Source organism: Brienomyrus brachyistius, chromosome 21, assembly GCF_023856365.1.
Source record: "Brienomyrus brachyistius isolate T26 chromosome 21, BBRACH_0.4, whole genome shotgun sequence".
Taxonomy (NCBI): domain Eukaryota; kingdom Metazoa; phylum Chordata; class Actinopteri; order Osteoglossiformes; family Mormyridae; genus Brienomyrus; species Brienomyrus brachyistius.
This window is the reverse complement of record NC_064553.1, coordinates 18,876,936-18,904,879: the sequence shown is the minus strand read 5'-3', so window position 1 is coordinate 18,904,879 and position 27,944 is coordinate 18,876,936. Positions and strand designations below refer to the sequence as shown.

At 42.2% G+C, this 27,944-nt stretch overlaps 2 protein-coding genes across 2 annotated transcripts in view; one reads left to right on the top strand and one right to left on the bottom strand.

Moving 5' to 3' along the window:
• The first annotated feature begins 6 nt into the window (after positions 1–6).
• lamc2 (laminin, gamma 2) lies at positions 7–17,871 on the top strand. The gene is made up of 22 exons (XM_048989545.1): positions 7–246; positions 1,326–1,499; positions 1,750–1,870; positions 2,289–2,425; positions 3,194–3,325; positions 3,947–4,136; positions 4,755–4,867; positions 6,143–6,355; positions 7,067–7,177; positions 7,267–7,500; positions 8,170–8,306; positions 9,709–9,865; positions 9,985–10,190; positions 10,692–10,771; positions 10,882–11,019; positions 11,166–11,307; positions 11,428–11,574; positions 12,019–12,133; positions 13,749–13,945; positions 14,717–14,875; positions 15,601–15,709; positions 16,233–17,871. The coding sequence occupies exons 1-22, from the start codon at positions 150–152 to the stop codon at positions 16,484–16,486; spliced, it is 3,363 nt and encodes a 1,120-aa protein (XP_048845502.1). The 5' UTR covers positions 7–149; the 3' UTR covers positions 16,487–17,871.
• The window catches only part of nmnat2 (nicotinamide nucleotide adenylyltransferase 2), a 29,702-nt gene continuing 19,315 nt past the window's right edge, over positions 17,558–27,944 (bottom strand). The window contains exons 5-11 of the mRNA XM_048989547.1: positions 22,573–22,696; positions 22,094–22,174; positions 20,493–20,537; positions 20,178–20,254; positions 19,775–19,876; positions 18,933–19,000; positions 17,558–18,847 (exon numbers count right to left, since the gene is read on the bottom strand). Coding sequence (XP_048845504.1) covers positions 18,745–18,847; positions 18,933–19,000; positions 19,775–19,876; positions 20,178–20,254; positions 20,493–20,537; positions 22,094–22,174; positions 22,573–22,696 — 600 coding nt within the window. The 3' untranslated portion in view covers positions 17,558–18,744. The remainder of the gene's footprint in view (positions 18,848–18,932; positions 19,001–19,774; positions 19,877–20,177; positions 20,255–20,492; positions 20,538–22,093; positions 22,175–22,572; positions 22,697–27,944) is intronic.

Here is a 27,944-nt window from a genome sequence, read left to right as displayed (position 1 = left end):
GCCTGAGTCAGCATTAGTCATAAGGATGCTGTTTATAAGCACAACCTGGAAATATCAGGCACATTCGATTAGTCCCGGCGGATAACGCCAGATTAGCTGTATTTGCTGTTGCAGTTTGTACCCGAAATAAGTAATACTTTGGGAACTTCATGCAGACATTTATCATCATGTGGATCAGATGGATATATTATTGCGGAATTCTATTTTTTATCCTGTCTCCGGTTCAAGGCACGAACAGACATGAACGTAAGTTTTAGGAATTTGTTTCTTAATCAAATTTATAAGTCTCGTGTAACCTTATTTTTACAACTAAACATTTCAGGTTAGTATTCTTGTAAATACTATTGTTATGGACATTGCAGAATTACTTTTAAAATGCGTACGCTTTACAGAAAACTGACTAATCAAAAATGAAACTATTTATTTGAATGTTTATAGCGATAACAGACTGCTAATTTATGCTGTATTGTTTTAAATGCCGGTTTATACTGAGAGGAATAGACTGAACGTGAATTTTATAAAATTATATTTCGATTGTAATTTTATACATTTGGTAGTAGATGGTTTTATACCAATAAGGTCTAGGAGACATTTTATTTTAGTTTAGGGACATTCAGCTACGTTTCCTTATAACGACTTTATATGGAGAAAGAAAATCTTTTTATCATTTTCATTGTGGGTTAGAGTCAAGTCTTTAGGTGAGTGTTTGATATTGAGTTGGGATATTAAATCATTTAAAAGCAAATGTCCGTTTATGCAGGGGGTGGCGCTAAAGCCATATTTAATATTGTGGAGTGCCCGCCGTCCCAGGTTTCTATACTCCCGGTTTGTTTCGATAATGCAGCGCATTTACGGCCGCCGAAGCGTGAGATACAGTAGGTTTCCCAAAGCTTTCTTGGAAATTAAGCCAGGTTATGATTTCCCACCATAAGCCTGGTTGAATGGCCCTTACATTATTCTTTTAACGATCGCATTTCATATAGCAATGTATATTCTTTCTTTATATTTTTTCGTAAGCTACCCGTGGTATCTTTTGAAAATCATAGTGAGCTTTTCGACAGTGATTCTATCATAAGCGGAGTTTGATGTTTGGCTTTGGGGGACATGGCAGGGGTAAGAAAATGCATCTTGCTTGCCTTATATACTTGTTAGCGCACGTATCTGATGAGGAAATTCCCTGCTAATTTGTATACCTATAAGTTACCAACAAACCGCTGAACTAGGAGAGGCAGCCCCCCCTCCTCCAAAGCGTGCCATTGGATTCTGTGTATAAGAATCAGTTTTATCGTTTTCATAAATGATTTGTTTGCAATTGTTTTGTGCAGCATTGGCCTGTAACTGCAACGGGAAGTCGATCAGTTGTATTTGGGACACTGATGGCCCGCGGTGCCTGAACTGCCAAGAAAACACAGAGGGTCGGCAGTGTGAAAGGTGCAAAGAGGGCTTTTATCACCAGAGAGCAGGAGATCCCTGTTTACCCTGCAACTGCAATTCTGCTGGTAGGTGAAATCTGTAGGCCTATTGGCAGTTATGGAAAGTCTAAACTGTTCTTCAAAAGACGACAGTATGTTGGCTTATCTATTTAATTAGGCTTATAACAATATAACGAAAGTTTTTCATTTATACTTGCCTTGTCAGTTTAAATATTTCATATCTAAATAGTTTTTCTATTAATCGTATTTTTTACAGGAATGTCACAGGGATGCTTCATCTGAATTCTGGTTTTATCGTCCTCGTTTTTGCTGTTAGGTTCGACCAGCCCTCGATGTGACGATACCGGTGTTTGTAGCTGCAAGCGCGGCGTCCGGGGTGACAAATGTGACCGCTGTGACAATGGGGCCCCCGTTACTCCAATCGGCTGCACACAGAGGTGAGACTGAGACTTTGATAATGTAATGTCTGTTTTTCTAGTACAGGTACCAGCACAGTCCATACCGGGCTTTTTCCCGGTGGGCCGATTGGTTTGTGGGCCGAAAAATTTGTCGGGAGGACTGATTTTTAATTCTAATTCAGCCCTGGCTACCAGTCATTCTTTAATTAATAATGAATGAACAAAATCATTATTTTTTTCCTGAGTGATATAGCCTAGAAAAACAGGACAGAACTTTCAAAAACACCTGCTTATAATAAAAAGCCTTTACACAATTTGTAACTGTAAAATTCTATCATAAGCATCTCTCATAATTGCAGTTATGTTCTATTTACAATCACATGACATCAAATGCCACTACAGCTCTAGGTGAACAGGAGGCTTGTTAGTAAGAGTATGCTGTTTCTGTCCCCCATAGCTGCTGGACTGGAAGCAGCAGTCAGTCACTGAGCAGCCGGCTGGAATGCTCGTCTTGCTTCTGCCATGGACACTCTGATACCTGCTCCCCAGCGGAGGGATACTCAGTTCTCACCATCTCTTCCAGCTTCAGCAGTGGTAAGCCATGGGTTTATAGCCCAAACGGGCCATACTGCTGCTATTCAGATCCTGCAGTTACGTTCCTGTGGCAGGCTGTGGAGAGGAGGCATTCCCCAAACTGTTCCCAAAAAGTTGGAAGCATACAAAATGTCTTGATATGCATGTGAAGACATTTTGGACAATTCTATATTTCTAACTTGACTGTGCACCAGTGCACAAAGCAAGGTCCATAAAGACATGGTTAAATGAGTTTGTTGTGGAAGAACTTGACTGGTCTGCACAGAGCCAGGCCTTCATGTCCAACATCAGTACATCACACATGCTCTTCTGGATGAATGGGTAAACATTCCCACAGACACACTCCAAAATCCTGTGGAAAGCCTTCCCAGAAGAGTGGCAGCTGTTATAGCTGCAAAGGGGGATCAACTCCATACTGATGCCTATGGATTTAGCATGGGATGTTTTGCAAGTTCCTGTAGGTGTAATAGCCAGGTGTCCTAATACATATAGTATATGTCAAGCAAACATAGGTAAAACTACACATTTTTAACATTAAGCTGAAACTAAAATTAGATACACAATGTGAAACTGATTTCTATGACACAGAAGCAGATTCATCATACTAAATAAAAAAATGAAGAATTAAAAATAATTAAAACTCTAAAATACCCTACCCTGCATGAGCACAAAGCAAGTTCATTCAAAACAGCCATGGCTCAGGTACAGTACCGTAGTAAGGAATGGTTTGTGAACGATCATGCATCTTCCGGGCTGCTTTCTTTTCAGGGACTGAGAGCTGGCGAGCTGCAACAGCTTATGGTAGCGCAGCCTCCAGCGTTCGATTCCAGTGGTCCTCCAGGCTTCGGAGCCTTGAGCTCTTCTCCGACAGCAGTGCGCCAGTTTATCTTCTGGCTCCAGGTAGGAAATAAAGTGGCTACGTCTACAGTACTGTGCAAAAGTCTGGGGCAGTTAGTGAAGATATTCAGAACTGGGGGGTTTGTGTATATCAGAAAGAAAAACCCAGCTTAACATTAGAATATATGAAAGTGAACAGTAACACAGTAATTAGTCTTCTGTTCTCTAAAAAGTTCCTGCTGTCCTGCTGGATGGTGACATAAACACTGCATCAGCTCCCAAACCTCTCCTCAGGGGCACCTCAGCCATTCCATGTATATGTTAAATTTCACCACCTAATTAACCTATTTAAGTAAATAATTAATGAGGTATTGATCAGCCAACTGTGGCAGGCTAGCGGTAGAGTAAACATGCACAGGAATATTGGATATTAATGAATACTGTATTGGCTTTAGATGAGGTTTTGAAGTGGTTAATCGCACTCAGACAGACATAAACTGTCAGTCAGCAGTCAACATAAATTTAAACATGTTTTTGCGCGGCTGCTCAAGACTTTTGCATTACACACAAAAAATTACAATAAGCTCTGTATATTATAACTTTTTAACTGTAAGTGCTTCTGGATTTCTAAACTCCATTCATACTAATCACTAGTTTTATTAAATCTTTGTGTCCCCTTCCAAGCCTCCTACCTGGGCAACCAGCAGTTGAGCTACGGTCAAACACTGTCCTTTTCGCTTCGGCTTGACTGGGGGGTTCGCCATCCCTCCAACAGCGACGTGGTGCTTGAGGGGGCAGGCCTGAGGGTGGCTGCCCCACTTGGAGACCTACATCGAGTCATTCCCTGTGGCCAGAAAACCACGTATAGCTTCAGGTAGAAGACCATGTATACTCCACACATTTATAATACCCAGAGCTGAAAGGGGATATTCTGTTTCCTTAAGTAGATATATATATAAGCTTTCATGTTGATGAGCTGGCATCCCATCCAGGGTGTCATCCAGCCTTGTGCCCTGTGCTGCTTCAGACAGGCTCAAGGCTTATGGCCCCCTTGCGACTCCTCCTTTGATAAAGTTAGAAGACGGATTGATGATAATAGGCAATAATTTCATCTTCGAATGATCGTTTGTACCTTAAGCAAGTATATCTATATGCTGAGGATGTGAATAGAGCCTATGTGAAATGAGCATTGAAATGATGCTTCATTTGTATAAGCCTGCTCCTTTCACATAACCCATCTTACTCTCCTTTGAGATAGACATGCAGGTGACAGTAAAGCTTGGGATCTAAGCAATGGGTCAGCCATTTATCCGATGCCCCTGGGGCGTTAAGGGCCAACCTATTCTGCCCTGGACGGGATTTGAATCGGTTGCCTTCTGATCACAGACATGGAGGCCTAACCTATTGAGTCACACACTATAGACTCTGCTCTTGATGCCAGATTTCACAGTGAATATCCTAAAGCAATTTCTTCTGCTCCCTGACTGTGCAGACTTGATGAGAGGCCAGAGAGCAAATGGCAGCCTACACTTACATCTCTGCAGTTCCAGATCCTCCTTCAGAATGTCACGGCCATCAAGATCCGAGGCACATTTGGCAGAAGAAGTATGTGCATTGTTTTCCCATAATGCTGAGTTTGTTGACCTCTGTTGCTATCAAGTATACATATTTTCCATACATCTATTTCCATACAGCTGCTTTGGTCACTCAGGGTCATAGTCATTGTGGGCTGGTCCCCGAAGGTTGTGGTGAGGCATGACCTAAACAGGAAGCTGTGTCATTAAAAGACAATACCACACACTGGGTCACACGAGGAAACTGATACCCAAACATTAAGTGAGAAACCCTGTAAATCCTGACCGTCATGAGACAGGAAGTGTGTTGTTCCTGTTTTTCACCTCCCCGTTCATTTAGACAAGTAACAGAACTATAAACAGCCACAATGAAACAGTCAGAGCTTCAGCTACGATCTTTATCATAGTTGATTGGCATTTTTTTAAATATGTACCAAACTTATGCCTGACGCAAGTACAAAGAAGCCAAAATACAATGAGAGCAAATGACTGATATAAAATGTCACTACAGTGTATGATAGAATGAGTTATACAGGATTTAACTGTAGAACACGTTATGTAGAATAATGTATTCTAACATGCATACATGAGGCTTTATTGACTAACACTGGTATATCAGTTTTGCCAAAAAAATCAATTTAATGTTTTTCAGTTTAATAGAAGAGCTCCTTCAGTATTTTTGCTTAATGTTGAATATGTTAAAGTAGTGCGAGTCTTTTTTTATGCCTCTGTATGTAGCTTGGCAGTGTGGGCTACACTCTGATCTCATACCTCTTGGGTTCCTGCTCCCCGGTTGTGTGTGTACAGCTTGCATGTTCCTCATCCGCCCATGTCGGTCTCCTTTGTGTTCTCCGATCCCCTCACTCACACTCACTGTTTGGGTGGATGGGGGTCTTTAATACATGTGGATCTTTGAATTCTGATCCAGGCGCATTCCCCTCATTTCCAAGCAGCTGTTCCCCCATTGGCAAATCAGAAAATGACGTTAGATAAGTGTTAAATATTTGTGCTAAAATCATGCATGAGAATGACATTATAATATCATGTTTATGGTCAAAATGAACCAAACTGCCATCCTCCACAATAAACATTAACCATACCCTACCGATCCCTAATCTATGAATGTGAGAGGTTGCATGTGTACATTATTAATCACATTTGCCCTGTTTCTCATGTACCTTTAAGGAGTGGAAGCTTATGTTGTTGCTTGCAAACTCTGGCTTGGTCATTTATTCAAGTGGTTCTTTTGGTCATTGTTGGCAGATTTCATTTTTGGCTTCATCCAATCCCTTTGCTTCCTTTTCAGGCCGTAGTTACCTTGATGATGTGCAGCTTGTATCAGCCAGGCAGGGGCCCGGCACTCCCGCTGGATGGGTTGGGAAGTGCAGTTGCCCTGTTGGGTACGAAGGGCAGTTCTGTGAGCGATGTGCCATGGGATACAGAAAAATGGACCCTGCTAAGAGTCCCTTTAGCCCATGCACACCTTGCAGTTGTCTTGGAGACTGTAACGCCGACACAGGTGAGAGCACAATCACTAATTTGTATTATAACGTTTTATTTTTTTAGGAAGAAAAGGTTCCTATGTGGGTGGCGTGGTGGTGCAGTGGTTAGCACTGTTGCCTCATACCTCTGGGACCCCGGTTCGAGTCTCCGCCTGGGTCACGTGTGTGGAGTTTGCATGTTCTCCCCAGGTCGTCGTGGGGTTTCCTCCGGGTACTCCGGTTTCCCCCCACAGTCCAAAAACATGCTGAGGCTAATTGGAGTTGCTAAATTGCCCGTAGGTGTGCATGTGAGAGTGAATGGTGTGTGAGTGTGCCCTGCGATGGGCTGGCCCCCCATCCTGGGTTGTTCCCTGCCTCGTGCCCATTGCTTCCAGGATAGGCTCCGGACCCCCCGCGGCCCAGTAGGATAAGCGGTTTGGAAGATGGATGGAGGCTCCTCTGTTAGCTTATGTTTTATGATGACACTATTGTGTAACCTTTGTACTTTATGGTCCAACCTTTATCTTTTTTTGGACTTTTGGATGACTGTGGTGAGATTAGGGACCAAAACTTCTGTCCATTTGTATCATCTGCATTATATGCATGTATTACCTGTATTACATATATTACCTGTATTACAACTATTTCTCTATTGCCTGTATTACCTGTATTACAAGCATGATCTGTATTACATGTATGACCTGTATTACCTGTTTGCAGTATCACATCACATTGTTTTCTGGCTGCAGGAGAATGCCTGCCTGGAGATGACAGTTCCAGGTTTCCACCTGGGGTTGATTGCTCAGTGACACCAGGGTCCTCTGATGTGAGATGTGACCGATGTCCTCCGGGGACGACTGGTGAGGCATGATGTCCATTTAAAAGGACTGCTGACTTTCTCATAAAAAAAAACACATTTGTGTTCAATTCTGACCTAACATACCGACAGGCCCACGCTGCAACATGTGTGAAGATGGTTTCTATGGCGACCCCTCGGGGGAAAGCGGTCCCCGGCAACCTTGCCAACGGTGCCAGTGCAACGGGAACATAGATCCCAATGCCGTAGGCAACTGCCATCGCTTGACAGGACAGTGCCTCCAGTGCCTAAATCACACAACAGGCTTCTTTTGTGAGAGCTGCCAAGATGGCTTCCATCGCAGCCGCGCATCTGATCACTGCAAAGGTAGGAACTCAAAAGATTCCAGCGTGGATCTCCTGGAGAACACCAGCCTCCACATGCGGGCCACAGCCTATATTTTGCCATTTTCTTATCTCCCCCTTCAAAGATTATTGGAAACCAGAGTCTTTCAAGCCAAAAATAAGTTGATCACTTGAGGATATCATTGGCATTTACATTTATTTATCTATTTAGCATGCACTTCTGTCCAAAGTGATGTGCAAGTGAGGCAGATGGTACATTACAAGCATACAGCTGTCAAGGAGCTGGCTTAATTGAAGCTAGGCTAAGCTTGCCATGATTGACCAGGTGCAAGTGCAACGTAGTATTGGAAGAAGAGCTATACGATGTATTATAAACACAGAATGGACCTTTTAAGAAAGCTATACTTAATATCAGTATTGACAACCTGCATAAGAACTGCTGGTACAAATGATTACATAAATGTTGACTGATGACATTAGAATGTGAATTAAATAAATGTTTAACAATTGGTGTTTACACAGCTCACACAATATAAGATGTGAAACATTTAATTAGAATGAATACAGAAGCACGTCCAGCATGCTTAACATCCATTAAGCCTGTAACCCTGACTGGGATAAGTGGTCATAAGCTGAAAGGATAGATGGGTGAATTCATCAAGGTGAACATGTTCTGTCATTTACCCGAAAGCTTGCAACTGCAGCCCTCTGGGCTCCACCTCAAGCGAGTGCAGCAACGACGGCCAGTGTCTGTGCAGAGAAGCTTTTGAGGGACTCAAGTGTGAGCGACCCGTGTGCCCCAGCTGCTTTGACCGTGTTAAGCATAAGGTAGGAAGATGTGGCTTTCCGGCCATCGCGTATCTTAGTTTAAAGTCAAAAGATGATTACAAGACTTATCATTTGTTCTGCTGTGCTTTTTGAAAACAAGATGCTTTGATTTTCAGCCGTTTTTAAAAATCTGTTACAGCGATATTGCTGCCAGCAAAGAAAATGCCCAGTTTCTTGTCATAATGAGATAAACTTCTTGTTTTAAGTAGATACAGTATTTATCTAGCTATAATTTGAAAGTATCAAGTTAAAACATGAAAATGATCTCGTTATAAGGAAATACGTTTCTTGTTATGTGATGCTAAATGATCTTGTTATAGCAATACAAGATTATCGCCTTATAATAAAATCATTTTAAATCTCATTATAAGGTGATAATCTTGTATTGCTATAACAAGATAATTATATCCATCCATCCATTTTCCAACCCGCTTATCCTACTGGGTCGCAGGGGGTCCGGAGCCTATCCTGGAAGCTATGGGCACGAGGCAGGGAACAACCACACACCATTCACTCACACATGCACACCTATTTAGCAACTCCAATTAGCCTCAGCATGTTTTTGGACCGTGGGGGGAAACCGGAGTACCTGGAGGAAACCCCACGACGACATGGGGAAAACATGCAAACTCCACACACATGTAACCCAGGTAGAGACTCGAACCCGGGTCCCAGAGGTGTGAGGCAACAGTGCTAACCACTGCACCACCATGCCGCCCCTAGATAATTATATATTATACGTTTTTTAAGATTATGAGACGTTTTTCATTATGACAAGATATGAAATTATCTCATTATAAAAAATAATTGATAAGTATGATACAATGATTTTGTTTGATACAGGACTAATCTCTTTGTTAAATACATTTTCTCCGCTCTCTCTACATGCACAGAGATTTGGGCTCAGTAATGTGCGGATTCATAATAAGAAAAATGAAAGTACATATGTACCATGACAAAAAAGTGTTAAAATAACAGCCGCGGCTATGAACGACAAAATCCAAAATGAATTGCAAACCCCAAAAAGACTGCAATTTGATTTTCTTCCAATATCGTTTAGCCCTAAATGGATATCTGTTCATGTACATTTTTTAGGAAGAATGAGTGGGGGGGGGGAATCTGCCAATACTGGGGGGATCCCATTCTCCCTATTTCTAACGCCTCAGTGTACATATTTTACACTTGATTAGATACTGTGTTTCTTGACCCTGTACATGTACTCAGTGCAACGACAATGAATTTTAATCTAATCTAATATCATTATGGTCATTTCAACCTATAAACTGTACTAAAAAATACCTTTACATGTACCCCTGAGCCTCCATGAAGTTTATTTTATTTTGTTGTGGTGGCAACAAATGTTGCCATAATTATTCACCAATAACACAAATATTTTTTTCAGGTGGGGGTATACTTCCCTAAACTGCATGAACTGGAGGGTTTACTCCAGAAGATCGAGAGTGATGTTGTTCCGGCAAATACCGCACAGCTGCTGAGGCACATCCAGCTTGCCGAGCTCCTATTGGCTGATATGCAGATGACCAGCAACCAGCTCACAGGCAAGAGTCTCAGACATTCATTCATTACTAATAGTATATTGTGTGTATGTGCATCATACATTGTGAATAGGAAGCAATAAATATATGACTGTGTATTAAACATTCTGTGTTTCATGCAGACACTGAGAACGGTTTGCTAGGTCGCTTGGAGGAGCTAAGCCAGGCTCAGTCCCGTGAGAGCAGCAGCTTGCAATCTGTGAGTGACACACTAGGCACCGTGAACCAGCAGGAGCGGCAGTATCAGAGGCGTGTGTCCGATATCAACCTTCTGCTCCGAGACGTGAGGCATCAGCTGCTTAAGGCCAAGACAGACATCCGAAATGCTGTGAGTTGGCATGTTTCATTTGCCTCATTTAATGAACAGTGATTTGTCCTGGTTAATATGATGTACTGTACTGTAAGATAGATGGAATTCAACTTTGAAATGGATTCTGTTTCTATTCTATTTATAAACATACATGGAGCATTTAAATACATAGACATTCTGCAACACAGTTACATCTTGAGGGCATCACTTTATGTCTATGATTGGAATTTAAGTAGTTTAAGTAGATTGGAATTAAAACATTATTTTTTTTTGGAAATGTTCCACAGAAAGGTGAGAAAGTTGCTAGGTCAGCCAGTATGGTTTAATTCGTTCGCTCAGTTTCTTATAAAGCTTTCCTACAGAGAGGCAAAATATCTTTGTTATATTTTGATGAATGGTCCGTTCTTAGACAACCCAACATTCCAAGACGGTTCACTAGAACCAAATCTTTGTGCAGTAAACTAAAACATCGTATTCCCTTCTCCTGTTTGTAATCTGCATGTTTAATCCGGTTTCCAGGAACTTGCTGTACATGATGATAATGGAGGCACTACCTATATTTCCAGCCTGGCTGAGAAAGCTGTCAACCTTGCTAAGAAGTGAGTGACTCAAGACATCATATAATACTGATTGAAATGCATCCAGAGATTCCCATGAAGCCGGCCTCACTTTATGTGGGTCAGAGATGATGGGGCATGTGCCTTTTCAGGCAGCAAGGAGAAGCAGACAATGTAGACCAGACTGCAAAGAGAGCCCTTGCTGAGGCAGAGAAGGCCCAGGGTCTAATACACCCTGTCCTGCTGGGAGAAAACAAGGTCGCTGAGCTTGTCAGTGACCTTCAAATTGGGTAAGATACTGTTATTTTAGATTGTCGGCATTCACATTCTGCCAAGGAATATGAGCATCAATAAAATCTAAGTGCCCACCACTGACATTAATTTCTGATTTTAATACTATGCGTCCATTAATAAGAGACCTCATGCCCTCCACCAGATATAAGCAGAACTCCACTTTTGTAAGGGGCCTGAAGAAGGAGGCCGCTGACCTGAGCACCTCAGCTGAGCGAGAGAGCAGAGCTGCGGAGGGGGCGCTGAAGCGAGTCTCCCAGCTGGATCCACTCTTTGACGGAGTCCAGGTAAAAGGTCTTCTGATGACATGATATGAAATGCAGGATGAAAATGGAAAGTCAAGATGAATGTTCTGTATTCCACGAGGAAAATGTAAGTGATTTTAGCAACTTGTTTCTTCTCAAAAGGGGATGGATGGCGTGGTGTCAGATTTGGGAACCCTAAAGGATAACACGAAAACAAGCCTATTGGAGTACCAGGATCTAAAAGCAGGCGTTGAGGCAGAGATATCCAGCATGAGCGACCTCCTGGCCAAAGGAGAAGCAGCTCAACAGGTATCTACTCAAAATAACACGTCACTGCCACACTCTGAGCTGCCGTCTAAAGTTCATGGTCATTTGCTTCATTAGTTTCTGTCTCACTTTTATACTGAAAGGTACTTAATCTATCCTGCAACAAACACGGACTTGTCTTAAATGTTAACCCATGTGAGTCTAAGATTGACTGTGACAGGAAAAGTTTTAAGTGAAATTTTCTGACTCTAATGCGTCATATGTACAGCTCTCACCCCCCTGTGACCCCGTACTGGATTCATGTATAGAGGATTGATGAGTTTATTTAATTAGGTGTGTGGTTCTCTGTTCTGAGAACTAAAACACTGTATTATACAGTTATGAAGTAAGAAGAACGTGGGTCCTGTTAGGCTGAGTCCTTTCGCACACACACTTCTTTTTGCAACTTTCCCTACTGACGTTCATTCACTTCTCTATGTTCTGCAGATACATAATCAGCTTCTCTCAAGAGCAAATGCTGCAAAGGCTAATGCGGACGCCTCTCTCATGGACATCACCAAGAATATGGAAGGGCTGCTCAACGTCCATGGCAAGCTAGAAGGTAGCTATCTAAATAAGCCTGCCCTCCACACGTATGTCTTCCCAATTAGTGCAGTCATTAACACTGATTGACTACAATGTTAGTTATCCATGCGTGGGTCATGCTGTCCGATCAGGTGACTTGATATTAAAAATAGAATTACAAAAACATTCTCTTTATTTCACACATACACAACATACACACACACACACACACACACACACACAAGTTTGTAATTATATATTTGTGGGGACTCCATTCATTTCTATGGGGAAAACTCTAATAACAACCTGAAGACCTTAATCCCTACCCAGCCCTAATCTTAACCGTAAGTAACCAAACAAAATATGAGACTTTTGGCATTTATACTTTTTTGATCACAAATCTTTGTGGGGACCTAAAAAATGGTCCCCACAATGACAAAATAACAGATTTTTATTACATTGTGGAGCACATTTGGTCCCCCACAATGTAATATAAACTTAGTCACACACACACACACACACATACACACACCAATGTAACACACTCACCAACAACCAATACTACACATCACATTATTTGCTTGGATTCAGCGTAGTGCTTGAATTTCTTCTTTCCTAGTACTATCAATTCGTGGATGGATGAGAACCCATGGACAGGGGGGGCTGACTGTCATAATTAGGGATGATCCATATTTATTCAGTTCTGATCCGATTCTGATACATGACTGCCGATACCGTTACAGATTCCGATACAAGAGCTCTTTTTATTGTAATATGTTATTATAATAAATATATATAATAAATATTTATGCTTTATGTATTATTAATAATTTTAACTAGTAAATACAAATTAAAAAATGTATGCCAAAAACCTATAATTAATAATTACATTGATAATTAATAAAATGAGAAAGAGCTGTCCTGCGGTTGATTGTACATATAGACCAGCAAGAAACAGCTATTTTATAATACCACCCAAAACTAAATAAGTAATTACTGTACATATAACCGTCACATATGGCCAATACCCGCTCCATTGTATAGATCTGGATCGGTGCCTATACCGATCCGAATATCATAATATTAATATATATATAATATCCATCCATCCATTTTCCAAACTGCTTATCCTACTGGGTCGCGGGATAGGGTCCGGAGCATATCCCGGAAGCAATGGGCACGAGGCAGGAAACAACCCAGGATGGGGGGCCAGCCCATCGCAGGGCACACTCACACACCATTCACTCACGCATGCACTCCTACGGGCAATTTTAGCAACTCCAATTAGCCTCAGCGTGTTTTTGGTCTGTGGGGGGAAACCGGAGTACCCGGAGGAAACCCCACGACGACATGGGGAGAACATGCAAACTCCACACACATGTAACCCAGGCGGAGACTCGAACCCGGGTCCCAAAGGTGTGAGGCAACAGTGCTAACCACTGCACCACCATGCTCCCCTTATATATAATATATAATATAATAATATTAATATAACACTACATGTTGATGGTACTAAAATGGAAATTAAAACACCCTGTGACCCTCTACTTGATAATCAGCTGGAAGGTGGATGGATGTATGGATGGAAGCTGATATGATGTCATGTCAGTATCTGTGCACAGATAATAAAAATGTCTTACCACTGGCTGCAGGATTCAGCAAGCAGCTGAGCACCAACAGAGCGGAGGCGGAGAGGAACATGGAGAGGCTGCAGGACATCGCAGCTGCTGTGCAGGGGGCCGTCAGCAGCAACACCCAGTCTCTGGACATCCTGGGCAGGGTTCAGGGTGACTACAGGGAGGCCCTGGGAACCTTCCAGAACCTCAGGGATGCTGTTACCTACGCAGAGGTAAACAAAAATGCTGCCGATGTTTCTCCCGATAGAAGTGAGGTTCACCTTTAGTATGTTTTGATTTGCGTACGAAAACATGTTGGGCAGTTCTATGCTTCCAGTTTTGTGGGAACAGTTTGAGGAAGGCCCTTCTCTGTCCCAGCATGACTACACAAAGCAAAGTCCACGAAGATATGGTTGGGTGAATTTGCTGTGGAAGAACTTAATCGGCCCAGACAGAACCCTGACCTCAATCCCATCAAACACTTTTGGGATGAACTAGAATTGAGATTGCAAGCCAGATCTTCACATCCAACATCAGTGCATGACCTCACAAATGCTCTCCTGGATGAATGGGCAAAAATTCCCATAGACACTGGCCAAAATCATGTGGAAAGCCTTCCCAGAAGAGTGGCAGCTGCTATAGCTGCTTCTTCATTTTGATGCCTGTGGATTTAGAGTGGGATGTCTAATGGGAAAAGTTCCTCTGCTTGTAATGACCAGGTGTCTCAATACTTTTGTCCATATAGCACAAATTCAATAAATGAGAAATAATCATTTTAGGTATGAAAAAAGTTCAGCTGAAGTGTTTTCTTTGGTTGATGATATGATAGTAATATGCATTTGTCAGGACATTCATTTCACCTGGAAGATGTTTTGGGATTAGAATGATCTAGAATATAATGATTCAGAATGGAATGCTCTGGAATGGAATGATCTACTAACTCAAACACTACAGGTTCCATTGGCCTTGCATAATCTGTATGACATTCCTCTTTGTGTTGGCAGGAGCTCCCCCCCACACTAAGGGCCAGCCATGATATGCTAAAGGACGTGGCCACACTGGCAGATGACATGAAGCAGCTGGAAGCCGAGGCCACCAACAGAATGAAGGAACTGGCTTTGGAAGCAGACCGTGCGAAGCAGCGAGAAATGGAAGCCAGAGAGGTCAGCGCAGTGTGGCCAGGGGGGCTGGAGGGGCCTACAGCAGCAACTTAACACAGGAACTTTAGGAAATGATGTTAGACTGCTGGTTAGTTTAGAAATTAATTAATTAATTGTGGGACACAGTTACATAGCTGAACAGGGACAACACTGCACCATTTGCTGAGTGTTATTGGGAGACAGAATGCTGGCATCATTCCATTGTGGCAGGAGGTGTGATACTGAAGCACCTGAGCTAATGTTAGTGACCTCAGGCAGCCCTTTCTGTGACCTGCTTTCCAGGGCTGGATCTGCTGCCACTACCAAAAACAACTACTGCTTTTAATGTAAAAGGTTGCCATTGTATTATATCAGGAGCAAATCTATGATGAACTAATGAAGAATATCATACCCCATGAAGTATTATTTTCAGTGCTGATGTGTGCCTCTGCAGGGTAGAACTCTGTAATCGGTCACCAGTTCAGATTCTGTGGCTGATGTCACCTTTGGGGGCTTGAGCAAGGCCCTTAGCCCTTGCTGTTCTAGAGACTGGCTGACCATGTTCTCTTATCCTCACTTGAGCATTGCTTTGGGCAAAAGCCTCTGCTACATAAATGTATCATCCCAGAGCCAGGAACGATAGTAGAGTTATTTACTTAACTGCCCTCTGTGTCATGAATCTGTGACATCCATTTGAACAAATAGAAAAATACTGCAGTAATAAAGTTTTGGTTTCTTTGTTCATGCAGGCATCAGCACAAGCAGCTGGTACTTCTGGCTTTGCGAAGGGAGTGAAGGACTCTGTAGACAGAACCCTGCAGTATGTTGATGCTCTGCTCTCCACCAGCAGCTCACCAGGTATGAACCCATGGAAATGGGGTGGCACCTCCTTTGACAGCACTTCGCATCCGAGCTCTGACTCCATCTTGCTGTCCATATGAAGTATATGTCACTGAAATGTCGCTTTTAAATGAGTCAATTTTTTGGAAAGTTTTATGCAAAAGTGTATTCATTGAATTTATTTTTGAAACAATTAAATTTTTTCTAATTATAATATTTCATATGTATGAACAAAGAGTAATATTAACATCACCACAGGGATGGTGCATGCTTTCAGTTTTAGATAAGCAGTGTGTTATATAAAAATTCTCATTTTGCAAAAGTAAACCTTCAGATAGAGTTGTAACAGCAGCATGAGTCTTGCTGTGATGGATTATTTTTTAAATGTAAGAAGCAAAAGTAATTTAATAATTGCACTGGAAAACTACTTTGCATAACCTGACAAACGCACAGTGACCTTACACTTAAACTGCATGTTGGCGTATTGTGTGGAAACTGTAGCAGTTTGCAGGGACACTGACTGACTTTCTTACTCTTGCAGGCTCGACCGACATCACAGGCAGGAAAAGCTACAGTGACCTGGAGTTATCAATAGCTGACACGCGCAAAATGGTGACCCACCAACTGCTACCACGGCTACAGAAGCTAGAAGAGATGGAGGCAAGTCAGATGGCCAAGGCCATGAGTATAAACGCAGATATCGACAACATCCTATTGGACATCAGGAACCTGCAGGACATCCAGAGGACCATTCCAGTGGGCTGCTTTAATGCTCAGCCCATTGAGAGCCCTTAAAAGCCACAACAGCTGCACAAAATAGTCAGCATCTGGATCTGTGTGAAATGTGAGCATTTTTTGTACTGCTTTATGTATTTCTATAGAAAGTTATACATACAATACTGTGCAAAAGTAAATTAAATGAGTTGGTGGTGAAATTTAAGAAATACATGGAATGACTGGGGAACTCCAAGGAGACGTTTGGTATTAATCTAGCCATTAAACTAGATGTCAGTAACTTCTACTTACTTCCCAGATAAACAGCTTTCCCTGACAGCCTAAGGCTTTTGCACAATACTTTATATATCAGTGCAATGGTTTATTTAAAAAAAAAAAAAAAGAAAGAATTATTTATATTTTTCACAGGCAAAGGAGCAGACATGTTCCATAGTTTTTAATTGTGTTAGGATTTGTTTGTTTCATCGAATTTGTGTCTATTTATATTGTTGGCACTAGTGTATGTTGCATTAAATACAACAAAAAAACTACAGTCCTACAAGTAACTGTCTAATCACATTCTAATTATATAAAAAAGAAATGATAAAAAAACATTAGGTACATTTAAATGCAAATAAAAATACATTTAGTTAATAGTACACATGGTCATGAAAATAATCATTGAAAAAAGAATGTGTCTATAGGCTTCATATTAGTTATTTTATATTACAGAATTCTTAGTTACTTAGCAACTCACTAGGTAAAAGTGATTGATTCTGAAATTCTCTAGATTTTGACACATCAACGTTCAATAGCATAGGTGGGTCATGAACCCCCAAACCTTTCCCATAAATAAAGTTTTTTTTCCCCAGCCCTTAAGTATCAAAATACACAAAATTTTAAAATCAAATTAAATGCCACCTTCACCCTAAAGCAAATGGTTTTTGTTTGTAATATGCTTTATTATATTTTTTACTTAACGTTTTACTCGCTAAAGGTGAACTTTAAAAATGAATGTAATTCTGCATGACACACTTAAAAAAACTGCCATGGAATCGATACCAATACACGCATGGGAGGGTGTTGTCAATGGATTCATCTGAAACTGAATCAAATGTACTAGAAATAATATGGATGCCCAAGGGTCCATACTTGCTTTCCAAGCTGTTCATTCAATGCTTATGTCAATTTTTTTCCCCAGCCAAGCAAACAATATATATTTAAACATATACAATTTATAACGTTTTTACTGAAAAATATGGGTTTTTTTGTTCAAACACTGCAGGTCAACAATGCTTGCATTTAGTCCACTCTGATCTATGATGAATGGCATACAGGTGAATATGTGCCAAACATCCATGTCATCCATAGTCAGTATTAAAAAATTAAAAGAATCCTTGTTTTAACTGCAAAATAATGAAATGTAAATAATTGTTCTGTTTGACTTAGGATATAAGGTGTTTGAAAATGAGCCCAAATAAAGTGATACTGGCTAGCATAGGATCTCGCTGATCAACACCACTGAAAATGGAGGACGGAGTTTAAAATGCTTTTGGATTAAGTTATCTTTGCACAGCTTTGCCTCTGATGGGCATGAATATTTGATTTGAACTCAGCAAAAAAAAGAAAAAAGCTGCATCACACATTTCAAAAAGTCAAGGGACTTTTGACAGCGATCCATGTGACTGAGTTGCGTTACCTCTAAATAAACAAACAAATCAACAAATAAATACTCATAATGACAAAAGGCACTCTATAAACTGAGACAACACTTTTGCTCTTAAACTTACATTCTTATTCAGAGATCGGTAATAAAAATTGATTAATACCTACATAAAATATGCCTTGGATTCATAAGGAAAAAATACAGGCATGCCACACACTACACAAAGTTAACGGCGAACTTAAGATATATGTTCTTCTGGAGCACAGACTCTGACTTTGTAGCAGTTCAATGCTAATAGAATCACTACAGACTATATTCTACTTTACAAGTAAAGGTACATGCCAAATGAAGGTGTCCAAGCATGCAATTGCAGGAGAGACCATATTTAACAGTGACAGTGGTCAACAATTCATCACTAAAGGTAATGCTCTTCTCTCCTCTGCACTTTTTACATGCATGTTAAAAACTTCGTTCCTCATTTACAGCCTCACAACTGCAATACATGCCTTCCTGCACAGTTGAGGAGAAAAAAAACATTGGTAAGAGTCCACAAGTTCATAGACATTGACTGGACCTGCACACAGAAAAGCAAAGGATAGAGGAACTTATGCACAATAAAACAGACGGAAGAGAAATTTATGGCAATTGAACTCCAGCTCCAGCAGAGGGCGTTCTATCCAGAAGTGTTGATGTAGAGCTGGCACTTTAGAATGTAGTCGATGACTGGCTGACTCAGGTAGTCCAACACATGCCCGTCTCCATGCTGAAGAGCTAACCTGTACAAGCAGATGAACGTTTCAAGCTCCGCCGTGATTTTGTAGAAATGTATTTATTCGCATGTGTTTAACTTTTTTGACTGACCTGCACTTTGTAGAACTGACAACAGACATTGGGTGGTTGATGTCATCTTTGACCACGATGATGTTATCCTGTAAAACACAATAATAATAGTAATAATAAATTGTAATAAATAATCGAAAAAATAAAAGGTCAAGAGTCATCATCTTAATATGCTAAAAAATCAGTTCCACAACAGCAATGAAACAGTTCAGTATAAAATGCAATAAAAAAAATTTCTTTGCGATTAACAAATTCTATATAGCACCTTCCTCTTGGGAATTTAATTGATGTACTTGTTCATTACAGGTACTTGATTAATGTTTTTAGCTACGAACAACATAACAGTAAATGTATATGAATTTAAATAATTTCGGGATGTCCTGAATTCCCAAAATTCCAAATAATTATAGCTTTATTACAACAATGCATACTACTGTTTGCTAAAAAACTGAACTGATGGATTTGTTGTCTAGTCGCTGCACACTATAAATGCTTTCAGTATGACCCACTTGAATATTCACTAAATTTAGCTACGCAGCCAAATGGTCTGATGTTTGTTCAGGTCTGCATACATTTTAAAGCCAGCAAATTTGTAGATCATACTTTGCATCCGAATATTTCACTTTGAATTTTGACAGTCACCTGTTTTTATATAAAGAAGGTTCTTGAGTTACCATGGTTACAAAATTCACATCAAAACAAAAGGATGTAAGAAATATTTGTTTGATGGTGTGAATTTCAGTGTTAAGAACAACAATGCTGAACAGACATTTTTAACTAACAAATTTACTGTCCTGAAACACTGAATTAAGGTTCAGCTACAATTGAAAAAGTTAATTTAAGAGGTTTTTGGTGAAATTGACCTTGTACTTGCGGAGCACAGGAGAATGGTTCATAATGCTTTCTGAATCAGTGCCGTCACGGGGCACGACAACGATGCCAAAATCCCCCACGATAACGTCCATCTGAAAAGAGAGAGAAAGAAAGGTGGCTTTCATTCAGAGGGGTTCTCATACTTATTTTCACATGATCATTTTTACACTGTATACATACCAATAAATCACTGTTTGAAAACTGAGAATCTACCAATTACATTTGAATGTCAGTTTTAAATATGTTATTTTTCTCCCAATCTTAAACAGGATTTCCTAGTATGCTTATTTCTTATAATATATTAAGAGCCGCTGTGTATTGGTCTTTTCGAACCCAAGAGCTAGTTTTTGTTTTATTTTCACAATTTCTATGCAATGAGCTACAAAATCTCACATCACTGCTGTCCCACAGCCCAGGGATACAGAAGGACTCCAGCAGGTCACTCCCGCAAAGCAGCAGGATTCGCAGCTCTGCAAAACAAACAGGAATTTCCAGTCGGATGACTATCCACAGAGATTACATATTTGAATGGAAGCAATGAACAAGCAAATATTCAATTCTCGATTGCTTCAATACCAAGTAAATAGTATCTCAACGTCAGTTAACAAACATCATTAATATATAAAAAAAGAAGAAGAAATTTAACCAAAGTAGACATATCTCTAATATTTGACACAAAATCCATGGTTAATAATTTGAAGAACTCACCAATTTCTTCATAACGAACTGCAGTGCCAAGGTTGGCATTCTCATCTTAAAAATAATTCATAGAAAGATAAAAACATGTTAGTTCTTTACTGAAGGAACAACTTCATGTGCCTGCATTTGCAAACAAAAAAAATCTGATTTAATGACCAATTTTAAAAGGTTTAAAATGTTCTGGAATACTACACAATAATATTCAAATGAATGGATATACAATGGGAAACTAGTCAATTTGCTAGAAAATCACATGCCCTGTTGTAGCTGATATAGTCTAAAGAGTTTACCCCATTATTATCCTATTATTCCCTATATTGCTACTTGGCACGTTTTTTTTGCTCAGTCTAGTCTTTTCTAAAGAAGGTGAGTCACACCTATGTGGATGATATCATAATACATATCATAACAGATCAAATAAATTCAAATTCTGAGATTTAACAGAGTAAATTTTAATAACTATGTTATTACGTAATATATCTGTCATGCCCTGCTTGTCCAATCCTCCCATGTGCCACGCCCCCTCGCTACCTCGTGTGGAATCCCTGTGTTACCAGCTGTTTCTCGTTGTTGTTACTTAGTGTTACGTATTTAAGTCCGCGTTTGAGTATTTTCCCCAGTCCGGTCATTGACATCATGTGGTGTAGTTGTCTCCTGATTATGTCCTTCCTTCAGTTAAACCCTGTATTTTCCTGTCATCTCGAGTCCAGCCTCTGCCTCCTCTGTCCATGCCCTTGTAGACTGTGACAATATCTTAATTTGGAGTCTACAGCATATGTCATTTCAAAAGTTCATGTGAACCTTTAACAGCTCTCACACACTATCTTGGTCATTAACCCATTCCTTCTGAAATTAGTTGTGATCTCTACTTAGATATATAAAATCATAAAGCAAAAGTCACCACAAGCAGCATAGAACTTAATCACAAGTGAAAAAATGTTATAATTGCAAGACAATATACAAATTATCCTAAATAACTTTAATCTCTTCAAAACATTTTATAAGCATTGCATGTGGACCTGTATCTATACTGAAGAACACAGAAGTAAGATTGTTGACAAAATCAATTTGATCTTCAGTGTTCAAGTGGATGCTGAATCTCAGTTTACATCTTGGTTTACCTAGTCTTTATGTTAAAGGTTCTTATGAAAAGAACTTTTCAGTATGTTGACATTTACAGCCTGGAAAAATACTCTACGTACATGGATAGATGATGAACCAGCTACACCCTGGGAATGGCAGAGGAGAGTGTTTAATGCTATACTGCTGGAGTGTTTGACCAACAGCTCTAAATGTAGAAAGGGTGAACTTTACAGGATCTAGACGCCATTTTTTTAGATATATTTGTCACAAATAGTGTACTGTACTGAAAGGGCTGCTAGACTACATCAGTTGTTGCACTGCTGGTAACTGTAATGAGATTGAAGGCTCCTATATCTGTTAATAATTTTGCACTTGTCATTCCTTTTACCCTGTGTGAGGCAATGAAAGATTATGTGTTTTGTTTGTGAATGTGACTTGTGTCAAAGTTGAAACCACAATAAAGAAAGGCATTTTAAAAAGAGCTCTGGTTACCGTCAGACATGTCTAATATGTATGCATGTGCTTACCCACAAAGGAGAAACGCTCATTGTGAGGACGGACGCAGCAGATTCTTCCTAGGCTTTCACTCATCTTCCCCCAAAACTTTACTTCAAGGAAGAGAGAGGGAGCACAGAGGCTGTGTTTGCATTATTACATCAACAATGATACCATCTACTGGCCTGAGGATTCTGTTATTCTTATTATCCACCTTGCACAGACTTATCCTGGTCTGGGTGGTGGTGGCCATAAGGCTGCCTGACCCTGTAGACGAGATGCTGAAGGCAGGACAGCAGTACCCTGCCATCATTCCAACATTAAGCCGTCATGGCAATTATTGTTGATCAATCAATATTCAATAAACATAAAAAAACTAAAAAGACAATAATTAAACATACCCCTCTCCTTTTATCGAACTACAAAAATTTCAACTTGATAAATATCTCAACTTTTTTTAAGCCAGAACACAAATGAAGAAATTCTGAACAAGAAACAAGAAGCCACTTACAAGCTGTAGGCTTGTTGTTTGGCTTGGAGTTCTGGTAGATGGGACTGGTCTCGTTCTGTGGCTGACCAATCACAGGTGTTGTGGATGGAGAATTGACGTTGGAAAGAATACATCCTGTCACTCTCTGGGAAGGAAAACACATGCAGTAAATATAAAAGAAAACATACTGGGAACAATGGTACAACAAAGAAGCACTCATGAAAGTCATTCAACATGAATAGCAAGGTCACTGCTAAGCTTTACACAGCACTGAAAGATTTGTGATAAACCTAGGAAAGACTGCTGATTTTTAGAACACAACAGGAGATTCATCTATTATCAAGGAACAGACATTTACAACAGCAGGAGATTAATCTATTATCAAAGAGGAATTTGCACCCAGCAGACATACTCCAAAACTCTCAAAGCGCTTCCAAACAGTCATTAAAGCAAAATGACAGGTTCCATTGCCCCAGATGTTTGCAAGGTGAAGGACATCCCTCAATGTTGGAAAAGAAGATTTTAAAAGGTAACCCAGAAAGTGGAGTACTGATCTACTGGAGTGCTAGCTTCATAAGCTAATAGAGACACCCTCATTTGGATGTACAGTCGAACCTCGTTACTACGTACAAGACGGGGTATCAAAAACATGTACGTTATAAGCATAGAACGTTGTAACCACTTAGTGCAAGATGGATGAAAGAACGAAATATCCATGTAAATGATAAAACTTTAATAGAACAGACCCTTAAATTGACTACAAAACAAACAAACACATTATTACTTGTTAAATAATTCGACAAAGCTCATTTGTATCCTTGAAATTTTCCTTAAAATTACTCACGATTGCTTAGTGCTGGCCGGCGATACACAACGGCTGGTCAAAATGGATTTTTAAAATAAACATTCGCATCCAAATTGGCATTTGGCCTGAAAATATTAATGAAATATTGGTCAAATTAAATCATAAAATCCTTTACTTCCATTATTATTCTGAATTCACAATTACCAGCATGACCGGTATTTCACAAGGTTTAATAAACAAAGAATACGCACACAACACTTAAAAAGCCATTACTTCGCAGTCCAGTAACGATCGGTCAAGGCAACCCATTAAACGCGGGAAGTTACAACGCAATAGACAAATGTGCATTGTCGGGCGAAGATCAGGTAGATACAGGTAGATGTAGTGACACAAGTTGTGGTGGGCGGGGAGAGCGCTGTACGTTGTAACGATGGTTAGTTTTCGTATTTTCTCTAGAAATTTGGATGTTGTATCGAAGTTTACGTTGTAAGGGTGTACGCTGTAAACAATAGCTGCTATTGGAATAATACATAGGCTAATTAGAAATTAGAAACCTGTACGTTGAAAAGGTGAAAACGTTGTATCCGGGGTACGTAGTAACGAGGTTCGACTGTACAAGCTTCATTTTCTGCTAGATAGATGGTGGTGGGATGTTTACAACTTATACATGTTGCTAGCAGTTCTTGCTCAATCCAGTATTGCCTTTTGTTAGAGATGGATAGATGCTCCCTCAAATTTTGACCACTTGCATTGACAGCATTGACCATTGTCAGCACAGCACAGAAACTGTAGGAACCGAAAAAGACGGAACCATCCACACCTCAAACCATCTGTAGATGATCAAAGTAAAGGAGAGATTAGTTGTTGTCGTATATAATTGGTATAAAGGCCTCAAAAGATGCCAGTGGATGGTCAATCATACCAGAACCATTTCCCAACCTGTCTTTAATTATTCATTTGAACAAGTTCTCATTTAGTTGGCAATAAAGAACATTTTCACTCATGTCTCAACTGTGTTGCACTAACTAGCTAAATTAAAGGTGAAATTGCAAGCTAGCAATAAAAAAAACACAAGCAGACTCTAAGGCTGTACTTATTGCCTTGTCATATTGGCACATCAAATTTTCGATTTACTATGTACACATGACAATGAAAGAAACCTGATGGCGATCAACTGAACCCCAAATGGAATTTCTCTGCATCCTAGAGATAGGACACTCACCAGCAAGCAGAACATGTACCTAGCTCTATCCTCAGAAGGCCATGATAATTTATGCTGAACTTCTAAAATTATTTGAATTTGAAGGACATGTGGTCTATGCTTAAGCCAGTCGAATATCCCATGAGTCAAGAAACAGACCATCAAAATGACTTATGGTGAGAAGCAAAGCTAAAATAACAACCAAAATATTATCTTTAACACGATCAGCAGATTTTATTTACAATTTACAACAACTGTTTCACCTCTCCTGGAGCCGACACCTTATCGTGGTGGAGAGGTTTGTGTGTTCCAGTGATCTCAGGAGCTATGTTGTCTGGGGCTTTATGCCCCTGGTAGGGTCACCCAAGGCAAACAGGTCCTGGGTGAGGAACCAGACGAAGTGCGGCTCAGAAAACCCCTATGAAGAGAACAATTTTGGAACCACGGTTTCCCTTGCCCGGACGTGGGTCACTGGGGCCCCCCCCTGGAGCCAGGCCTGGGGGTGGGGCTTGATGGCGAGCGCCTGGTGGCCAGGCCTACACTCATGGGGCCTGGTCGGGCACAGCCCGAACAAGGCACGTGGATCCCCCCTCCAATGGGCTCACCACTCATGGGAGGGGCCATAGGGGTCGGGTGCGACCTTGGCGGTCCGATCCTCGGCTACAGAAGCTAGCTCTAGGGACATGGAATGTCACCTCTCTGATGGGGAAGGAGCCTGAGCTGGTGCGCGAGGTTGTGAAGTTCTGGCTAGATATAGTCGGACTCATCTTGACGCACGGCTTGGGCTCTGGAACCAGTCTCCTTGAGGGGGGTAGGACCCTTTTCCACTCTGGAGTTGCCCACGGGGAGAGGCGCTGAGCGGGCGTGGGCATACTTATTGCCCCCAGGCTGGGTGCCTGTACATTGGGGTTTACAGTGGACGAGAGGTTAGCCTCCCTTCGCCTTCGGGTGGGGGGACGGGTTCTGACTGTTGTTTGCGCTTATGCGCCAAACGGCAGTTCAGAATACCCACCCTTTTTGGAGTCCTTGGAAGGGGTGTTGGAGAGCGCTCCTCCTGGGGACTCTCTTGTTCTGCTGGGGGACTTCAATGCTCACGTGGGCAATGACAGTGAGACCTGGAGGGGCATGATTGGGAGGAACGGCCCCCCCGATCTGAACCCGAGTGGTGTTTTGTTATTGGACTTCTGTGCTCGTCACGGATTGTCCATAATGAACACCATGTTCAAGCATAAGGGTGTCCATATGTGCACTTGGCACCAGGACACCCTAGGCCGCAGTTCGATGATCGACTTTGTAGTCGTGTCATTGGACTTGCGGCCGCATGTCTTGGACACTCGGGTGAAGACAGGGGCGGAGCTGTCAACCGATCACTACCTGGTGGTAGATTGGCTCCGCTGGTGGGGGAGGAAGCCGGCCCAAGTGTATAGTGAGGGTCTGCTGGGAACGTCTGGCGGAATCCCCTGTCAGGGAGAGTTTCCACTCCTACCTCCGGCAGAACTTCTCCCATAGGCAGGGGACATTGAGTCCGAATGGGCCATGTTCCGTGCCTCCATTGTGGAGGCAGCTGACCGGAGCTGCGGCCGTAAGGTGGTCGGTGCCTGTCGCGGCAGCAATCCCCGAACCCGCTGGTGGACAGCAGTAGTAAGGGATGCCGTCAAGCTGAAGAAGGAGTCCTATCGGGCCTTTTTGGCCTGTGGGACTCTAGACGCAGCTGACAGCTACCGGTAGGCCAAGCGGGATGCGGCTTTGGCGGTTGCTGAGGCAAAAACTCAGGTGTGGGAGGAGTTTGGCGAGGCCATGGAGAACGACTTCCGGACGGCTTCGAGGAGATTCTGGTCCACCATCCGGCAGCTCCGGGCGGGAAAGCGGTGCAGCATCAACATTATTTATGGTGGGGATGGTGCGCTGCTGACCTCAACTCGGGACGTTTTGGGTCGGTGGAAGGAATACTTCGAAGACCTCCTCAATCCCACCGACACGCCTTCCGATATGGAAGGAGAGTGTGGGGACTTGGGGGTGGACTCGCCTATTTCTGGGGCGGAGGTCACTGAGGTGGTCAAAAAGCTCCCCGGTGGCCAGGCCCCGGGGGTGGATGAGATTCGCCTGGAGTTCCTCAAGGCTCTGGATGCTGTGGGGCTGTCCAGGCTGACACGCATCTGCGGCATCGCGTGGACATCGGGGGCAGTGCCTCTGGACTGGCAGACCGGGGTGGTGGTCCCCCTCTTTAAGAAAGGGGACCGGAGGGTGTGCTCCAACTATGGGGGATCACACTCCTCAGCCTCCCTGGTAAGGTCTATTCGGGGGTCCTGGAGAGGAGGGTCCGCCGGATTGTCGAACCTCGGATTCAGGAGGAGCAGTGTGGTTTTCGCCCTGGCTGTGGAACAGTGGAGCAGCTCTATACTCTCAGCAGGGTTTTGGAGGGTTCATGGGAGTTTGCCCGACCAGTCTACATGTGTTTTGTGGACTTGGAGAGGGCATTCGACCGTGTCCCTCGGGGAGTCCTGTGGGGAGTGCTCCGGGAGTATGGGGTACCGGGCTTCCTTTTAAGGGTGGTTCGGTCCCTGTATGACAGGGCCAGAGCCTGGTCCGCATGGGCGGCAATAAGTCGGACTTGTTTCCGGTGAGGGTTGGACTCCGTCAGGGCTACTTTTTGTCACCGATTCTGTTCATAGCTTTAATGGACGGAATTTCTAGGCGCAGCCAGGGCGTTGAGGGTGTCCGGTTCGGTGACCTCAGGATTAGGTCGCTGCTTTTTGCAGATGATGTGGTTCTGTTGGTCTCATCGGACCGTGACCTTCAGCTCTCACTGGAGCAGTTCGCAGCCGAGTGTGAAGCGGCTGGGATGAGAATCAGCACCTCCAAATCCGAGACCATGGTTCTCAGCCAGAAAAGGGTAGAATGCTCTCTCCGGGTTGGGGATGGGGTCCTCCCCCAAGTGGAGGAGTTTAAGTATCTCAGGATCTTGTTCACGAGTGGGGGAACGATGGAGCGGGAGGTCGACAGGCGGATCGGTGTGGCGTCAGCAGTCATGCGGGTGCTGCATAGGTCTGTCATGGTGAAGAGAGAGCTGAGCCAAAAGGCAAAGCTCTCGATTTACCAGTCCATCTATGTTCCTACCCTCACCTATGGTCATGAGCTATGGGTAGTGACCGAAAGAATGAGATCGCGGGTGCAAGCGGCCGAAATGAGTTTCCTCCGCAGGGTGGCTGGGCTCTCCCTTAGAGATAGGGTGAGGAGTTCAGTCATTCGGGAGGTACTCAGAGTAGAGCCGCTGCTCCTCCGCATCGAGAGGAGCCAGATGAGGTGGCTCGGGCATCTGATTAGGATGCCTCTGGGACGCCTCCCTGGGGAGGTGTTCTGGGCATGTCCCACTGGGAGGAGACCCCG

Excerpts from the sequence above, each read along its gene's own strand:
- lamc2 (XM_048989545.1), top strand. The coding sequence starts at position 150 with ATGCAGACATTTATCATCATGTGGATCAGATGGATATATTATTGCGGA. Across the intron at positions 1,500-1,749 it reads CTGCAACTGCAATTCTGCTG|GTTCGACCAGCCCTCGATGT; the intron begins GTAGGTGAAATC and ends TTTTGCTGTTAG. Across the intron at positions 12,134-13,748 it reads CGTCCATGGCAAGCTAGAAG|GATTCAGCAAGCAGCTGAGC; the intron begins GTAGCTATCTAA and ends CACTGGCTGCAG.